Raw genomic sequence first — 7,235 nt, 5'->3', positions numbered from 1 at the left:
GATTATGGTTAAATCAGGATAAAACAAGCCAAGGTTCAACCTGCTGAGTGAAATCAGTCTTGCATTTGCAGTGCTCAGGAGCAGTGCTACTCTCCCTGAGAAGACTTGGTGCATAGCCATGCAGCTATGTCTGGTTTCCTAATAACTTGATCAAGTTTGAAGGCTCCCCTGCCCCATCTTCCCAGTCTTGACAAGGATCTAGCTTGGCTTCCTCCTTGCATGCATGAATGCCCACTTGGGCTGTGTTGAGCCTTTGTGCCAAGGGGCCTTGCTCAGAGGAATGTATATGGCTGGTCGGGTATCAGACCTGAGCCTTGTGCCATCCTGAGATGGTCACGAGGCTGGCTGGAAGCAGCAGCAGCAGCAGCAGCAACAGCACATTCTGGCAAGTGGCAGAGAAGCTCAGCCTGAAGGAGACTCCAGGCAGGCAGACCAGCCCACAATGCAGTCACGCCAACACGAAGCCAGGAGGAGTTTGGCTACTTCTGACAGATTGCCTGGCTCCCTGTACAAGCCTGCATTGAACCAAACTAGCATTGAGCCCAGAGCAGAGGTTATAGCCAAACTGCGGCAGCAGAGAATTTGGTTGGGAAGGGCTTTGGCAAGCAGGGCTTGGAAGCGTGGGCCCGCCCCACCCTTGCCAGGTCACAAAAGTCAGGAAGCTGCAGCAGTTTGTGTGGGACCAATTTGAAAGATTCTGCGGCCTTGCTCACAGGCACCTCCGCAGGCTGCCCTCTTAGAGGGGGATGCCACCGCCACTCAGAGCTATAGGAGCACATGATCCTGCAAGAGCTGGACAAAATACGAAGTGTGGGGATTGGGGCGGGAGAGGTACCCGTCTCCTAGCAGCAGAAAATGGGGCTAATCAGGTGATGGTGCTGAAAAGAAGTGGGCTGCAGTCGCTCCTTCCTGGACTGGGCTCAGAGTGGGATCTCCTGCACTTCCCACTCCACAGCCATCATCGGAACCCCTCACGGGCATCCATGGAATGACCTCTAGGATGTCATTCTGATCAGCATCTTGATGGCTGGGCAGCCACCTGACTGTGCTTCTGGTCCCTGGTGTCCTTTGCTGCCCTTGACCTCTGGAAGCCCTTGGACTCAACAGCAGAGGGTGCAAGCTGGGGCTGCTTTAGTCTCCTTTTGGGGTCTCCCTGTAATGAGAGAGCAGTAACTGGAATAGTTTTATTACGGCAAACAACATTTGCTGGCATCTTAAAGACTTAGCTGGATTATTGCTGTTGCTTTAGGGGATCACAACTGATGGAAAAATAAACGTGTTGGAGAACTTTAAAAACCATGAGACTTGGTTGCTAGGGAAAGGTTGTTTGAAAGTAACACAGTACCTGCCCCTGTACCCCACAGGTTTACAACTGATTATTTTAAAACCTTTCTGCAAACATTTAAAGCCACAAGCAAGCAAGGCCACTATCTGCAGTGACTCCAGCAGGGCCTTCCATCGGAACAGGAGACACGGCAGGGCCTCAGCCAAAGGCTTCCTTGTTCCACCAGCAAAGGGCCAAGAGGGAAGCTCCAGGGACAGCGCATCTGCCCACAGAGCTCTTTGCAGTTCCTTCACTCTGGTCACCTCCCCTCTACTTCTCCAGGCTAGCAAGAGGGAGGACACTCTTGGTTTAAGGGTAGGATTACCCCTCCAGCCTCTTGGCCCAGGGCCTTTGGGATACCTTGTGTGCTTCATTGATAGACCAGGACTCTTTACACCCCAGATCTGCTCACATCTTCTGTGTACTGTAATGTGATACCATGGGGGTTGGGTAGCTGCGAAGGCTTGGATGGCTGTTCCCCAAAAGGTGGTTGGCTTCAGCACTCTGGATCTTCCTCTGTGAGAGGGAGATCAGCCTCCATTCAAACAGAAAGATCCTTGCCCACAGACAACAAGTCAGCCCTCTGCACATTCAGAAGTGGGTAGTCACAGGAAAGAGACGGTCTGGCAGGCTTCTCTTCCCGCCACTGGATCATTCACCTCTTGATAAGAGTAGCCTGTGAACAAATCCACCAAGGTTCTCTGTGCCAGTGCTGGCTTCACCTGCATGGAGTTGGGCATTCTCCATCCCCAGCAGATTGTCTTGCTCACTCGTGCAGCTGAGCCTCTCCCTTAACCTTGGCACCAATGTTGGGGACAGCCAGTTCTTGCTGTTCTTGATAAGTAGCAAAAGGATGGAGTGGAGCAGAGTTGCGACATTGTTCTTGGGCACTCAGGTGGTCCATGCCTCAGCCCAGTGCCTTGTTTTCAAGGAGACCGAGATCTTCCAAGGGAGGGGAGGGGAGCAGAGCCTCCCCACTGCTTTGCCTTGTGACTGGGATAAACATTACAGGCAGCCGGTTAATGTTTAATGAGGTGTTTTTCCTCCCTGCTCCCCATTGCGGCCTGCTGCTGCTGCTCTGGCTGTTCCTCCGAGGCCCTCGGGCCAGCACCCAGTAAGGCTGGACAAGGGCAGGTTGTCCCGGCCCCTCCCACCTGGGCTAGGCCTCCTTTTCCAAAGTTGCCCTGCCTGGGGCTTTTGCCTATTTCACAGCTGGAGAGAAACCACCAGCCCCCCTTCCATTTTCTCCAACATAAAACCAGCACATTATTCTGCTGAATGGCAAAAGGCAGAGAAGAAAGCAAATCCCACCTCATGACTCCTTGGAAAACTAGCCCACTTGGAGGACCGAGCTGGCCGAGTGGGGCAGTGAATAACGGGGTCCGTGTTGAGAGGAGGTCTGGCTCTGTCAGTGGAGCGCGTGAGAAGGCTGCCTCTTCTCCTCTGGGTTCACTACCCTGGGCAGATTCTGCTCGCTGGAGGCACTATCCCGGGGCCAGAGGTGGGGTGGGTGGGAGTTAGAGAGCTGGAAAAACCACAGAAGGGCCGTCCCCGTCAGCCGCGGGAAGGGGGCCCTGTTCTGGGCGGGTATTTAACGCTCCGCGCGCTTGCTCTCCAGCTCTCCCTGCAGCGAGATCTGAGCGCCCCAGCGGGACGCGGTCAGAACCGCCGGGTGGCGCGATGGGACCGGCTCCTTTCTCCCCCACTGACGCAGCAAGTGGGTTTTTCCTTGTACTTGCCACCTGCGCGGGAGCCAGATGCCTGGGCTCACGCCAAGGGCCCTCGGGGTGCTGCTGCCGCTCCCCGCCTCCCGAGCCGCTCGGGGAACCGAAGCCGCGCCGCTGCCTCTTTCCTTGGCTGGGGTTCTTCCGCGCGGAGCTTGGCAGGAGAGGAGGCAGTTCCCCAGTCGCTCCACCGATAGGCCGGAAAGTTTGAGTTGCCGAACGCGGAAGACTCCGGGGCCCCGGGTCGCAGCGGTCCCATCCTCGGAAGCTCAGCCCCGCGGCTGCCTGGCCCTGATTTTGTTTCTTTTCTTTCCCTCCCGTTTCCTCCAGAAAGTTTGCCGGAGACGGAGAAGGACCTATTTTCTTACGGTAAGAAGTGGCGAAGGGGCTGACCCCAGGCTGGGGCGGGACACGGAGTTGACCGCCCCTCGGCTGCCCACGCAGGGCTCCAGAGAAAGGGGAGGCGGATTTGCCCCGCGCGGGCCACCGGTCCCTTAATACCAAAGCCCTCCGAGGGATACCCAGTGGTCCTTCGGGTTGGAAGAAGACGCGTTGTTGCGCAGTTCATCTGTGGACCCGAAGGTGGCTCTGCAATCCCAGTCTGGAAGCGCAGAGTCCAGCACAATGATGGGTAACTCCGAGGGATGATACTGTGAATAATAGGAAGGGAACTGAGAGGAGACCTCGAGCACAGCTAAGACTTTTCCCTCTCCAAAATATTAATTTCATTTTTATATCGCTTCCCTTCTGAGCAACACACAATAAAAACATGTTTACATAAGACAGATCGATAAATGTGGGAACACCCCCCCACACACACACCCCAACTAAAAAAGACGAACGCCCCCTGCTCTCCGGACCAGGGGAAGCAAGGTCGGGAAGGCAGGCGCGCTGCCCGGCGATTAGCAAGGCTTTTGCAACCCTCCTCTAGCTTTGGAGAAGCCTCTCCGAATCTTTCTGCCCTAAGCCGAGCCGCTTGACTTACAGCCCATTGGGCAAGTAACAAGCCGGGGGATCCAGGAGGGACGGCTCCTCCTCCTCGCCCCCTCGGGCAGCCTCCCCCGGGGCCATTTCAATGCAGAGTCCTTGCCCTGGAACAACACCTGCCCGCTCCCGGGTCGCAACCAGACGGAACTCCAACGAATATGTGGCCGCCCGCCTCTCTGCCACCCGCAGGCCCAGCCCCGGCTTCGGCTGAGTGCACCTTCTTCTCTCCCCAGATTACGAGGCCATCCGCCACGGGGGGCTCATCTTCGCTGTGGCGGCCTTCCTGATCGGGCTTGCCGTCATCTTCAGTAAGCGGCGTGGGATGGGAGAGGAGAGGACGGGAGAGGGGCGAGGGGGGCTCTGGCGGCGTTTCCCGGGACACAGGAAGGGGCGAGAGGGCGCTGGCGGAGAGCGACGCCCTTTTCCGCGCGCCTGGCTTGCCCCTTACTGCGGCGAAGAAGTGAGCCGCCGTGCCCGTCTTCTCCGGGCTCCCGGGGGCGGGGTGGGTCCTGGGGAAAGTTCCAGCTCCCTGGAGCCGGCGGGAGGAAGGGCATCCTTGCGGCCAGGGTGAACCCCTGGCGGCGACCCGGTCCTGATGGCCGGCGGTCTCACCGAGCTCTTGCGTTGCAGGTCGGCGGTTCCGTTGCGGAGGGAAGCAGCAGCAACGGTGGGTGTCCCTGCCCCCATTATCCGAGACCCCCGGGGCCGGAGGGCTTTCCTGATCTCTGCCCGCTCTCCTTTCTCTCTGCAGACCCGGCGAAGCAGACGAACCGTGAGCTCGGCGCTGCCCGGCGCAGCCCTTCCGCGGACCTCCAGCTCCTCCTCGGACGGAGGAGGAGGAGGCGGCGGAGGCGGTGGGGTGCGGGCTGGCCGGCGCTGGTGGCGCGACCCGGGCCGGGGAATGCCTCTACTCGTGCGGGAGCGAGGTGGCTGGGACCGCCTGCAGCCGCTCCTGGCTCTGAGGGCGCCGGCGGAAGCGTCTCCCGGCGCGCGCCCAAGGAAGCGCCGCGGCTGAGCCGCGCCGGGCTACTGCCACGCCGTCTTGGGCGATGAAATAAAGCGGCCGCCTTCGAAGGCGGGTGTGAGGCCGAAACACTGACTCCCCGGACCTTCTTTCCTCGACAACTTCAGCCGCCTAGAGCGGTCAGCCGCTGCGACGTTTTCCCGGCCGGGCGCGCCCTCCGCCTAAGAGCCCGCAGCCGCAGAGGGGCAGGGGCGTCCCGGCAGCCACCAGCCGCCGGGCGGGCAGGAAAGAGCGGGGGCTTTCGCTGCCTTCACTGCGCTTGGTCTGAGAAAGAGCTGCCAACCCGAAAAGGCGGGCGGAGGCGCGGAGAGGGGGTGTTTCTCCACAGAGGCTCAAGGGCAGTCTAGGGATGAGCCCGGGCCGGGCTGCCTCTCCTGAAATCTATGAAAGGAGAAGTCTGGAAGTGGTGGCAAGTGGCCCTAACGAGGCGGGGGGACTTTACTGTGGGCACCAACATGCTTTACGCTGCTGCTACTGAAAGATACATGGGCCAGAAGACCATGTGCATCCTCCTAGGTTGTGGGGGGTGGGGGCTGTATCTTTTCACAACCCCAGACATCTGCTGTGCCCTTCAATGCCATCTTAATGGGAGCAGGCTAGTTTCATTGGCAATCACACGGAGCCCATGGAATGTGAGCTGTAGGGTTCCTGCTGGCCATCTCTCTTTCTTTCTGGACCTTTTTCCACGACTGAGTTAAAGTGCTCTCCATCCATCCTTGAGTTGGCACAAAAATAGACCAGCATAAAAGTTGTTGTCCCCATTGCCAATCCCTATCCTGTCTCCATTGCCTCTTTCTGAGCCAGCGGTCTTGTCCTGATTTGCAAGTATGCCAATGGTTGGCTTTCTCCTCTGGCTTTGTTGCCCACCCCTGCCCCCGACAGGTAAAGAAGGCACCCACTGGTCAGGACATGGCAGAAATGGGGAGGGTCGAGCTTCAGACCCTGCCTGGGCTTCTCTAGGCTGGTGGCCTGCCCCTTTGTCCACAAACCCTCGGGGCAACCAGCGAGGTCCTGCAGAGCAGGAGAACTGCAGCTAACCAGCGCAGACACCCAGATCTCTGGCTTCGGCGGAGTTGGAGCAATAGATTGAAACTGATAGGGTAGCATAATGGCACCTGTAGAGGAGTATTGAGTTAGCCCTGGCTGAGGAATGAGACAGCCCTTATCAGCTTAGAAAGCCAGGAGCAGGTGAGGAAGAAACTCAACTTGGGCTGTCATGACTGGGAGGGAGGGAGGGAGGGAGGGAGACAGCCTGTTAAGATTCTGTTATTATATCTTATAACAGGAGAGTTCCAGTAGTTCTTGGGATTTCTGTTTGCTGACCTGGCCTACCTCAAAGTGCAGACTGTGCTGTGGTGAACGCATGTGGGGATGGTGAAGGCCAGTGAATTGCAGGTTCTCTCTCTAGGTCCCCCATTTCTCCTGTGTCTCAGTCACGGCAGAACCACAGGCACCTGTCCCATTAAGAGCCAAAGTGATTCCATACTCCCTGGCCATGGATCAGTCACCAGAATCCTCTGCTGGGGAAAGAGGGCATGCACCCCACCCGCTCACACAGGGCACATCTAACTGCTCCAGGTGACTCTGAGCAGGATGGGAGCATATGGGCTTCAGGAAGCTGGCAAGGGGCAAGGTACACTACACCTCTTTGCAATGCTGCTAGCCCTACCGTCACATCCAAACTGAAACAGAACCAAACACCAACACTTGTAAAGAACGAAGGTCGCATTCTTCCAGGTCCCTCATGTGCATTTGCTGTGATGACCATTTTTCAACCTGTGTGTATGGGTGTGCGCACGTGCACACACCAGGCCTTCTGATAAGAGAGGCACTGCTCTTGAGATGCAGGACAGTTGAGGATTGCTCAACTTGGTGTACAAAGTGAAGAGCTGCAGCTCAATGAGTAGCCACTAGAGGTCAGGCTAGGTAAATAATTTGCTTTATAAAAAGCCAGCAGATGATTTGTGTTGGTGGGACCTGTAAAAAGACTAGATTGGGTCTTCCAAAATGGCACAAAAGAGCAGGTGAGCTTTTGATTTCTCTGGAACACTTCATCAGGGGAGATGTGAACCAAAAATGAGTTAGAATATAAAAACTCGGCAAGACATTATAGCCAGGAAGTCTGCAATTCAGGCTCAGTCTAGGCTGGAGAAATGGGTCAGACTGAATGTATTTG

At 57.1% G+C, this 7,235-nt stretch overlaps 1 protein-coding gene across 3 annotated transcripts; it reads left to right on the top strand.

Moving 5' to 3' along the window:
* The first annotated feature begins 2,541 nt into the window (after positions 1-2,541).
* On the top strand, positions 2,542-5,128 carry FXYD2 (FXYD domain containing ion transport regulator 2). 3 transcript variants are annotated; one of them, XM_063310933.1, is made up of 5 exons: positions 2,943-3,041; positions 3,379-3,417; positions 4,269-4,343; positions 4,666-4,702; positions 4,787-5,128. In XM_063310933.1, the coding sequence occupies exons 1-5, from the start codon at positions 3,005-3,007 to the stop codon at positions 4,809-4,811; spliced, it is 213 nt and encodes a 70-aa protein (XP_063167003.1). In that variant the 5' UTR covers positions 2,943-3,004; the 3' UTR covers positions 4,812-5,128. The 3 variants fall into 3 exon arrangements, with proteins under 3 accessions (XP_063167002.1, XP_063167001.1, XP_063167003.1); XM_063310932.1 differs by lacking the exons at positions 4,269-4,343; positions 4,666-4,702 and adding an exon at positions 2,542-2,830 and having other exon boundaries at positions 2,943-3,045; positions 3,393-3,417; XM_063310931.1 differs by lacking the exons at positions 4,269-4,343; positions 4,666-4,702 and adding an exon at positions 2,551-2,830.
* The last annotated feature ends 2,107 nt before the right edge of the window (positions 5,129-7,235 follow it).

This window comes from Candoia aspera, chromosome 9, assembly GCF_035149785.1.
Source record: "Candoia aspera isolate rCanAsp1 chromosome 9, rCanAsp1.hap2, whole genome shotgun sequence".
Lineage (NCBI taxonomy): Eukaryota > Metazoa > Chordata > Lepidosauria > Squamata > Boidae > Candoia > Candoia aspera.
This window is presented reverse-complemented; position numbering and strand designations above follow the sequence as displayed.

Coding starts and splice junctions, on each gene's coding strand:
- FXYD2 (XM_063310931.1), top strand. CDS start 3,005: ATGGGACCGGCTCCTTTCTCCCCCACTGACGCAGCAA. Junction 3,042..3,378: donor CTCCCCCACTGACGCAGCAA/GTGGGTTTTTCC, acceptor CGTTTCCTCCAG/AAAGTTTGCCGGAGACGGAG. Junction 3,418..4,786: donor GAAGGACCTATTTTCTTACG/GTAAGAAGTGGC, acceptor TTCTCTCTGCAG/ACCCGGCGAAGCAGACGAAC.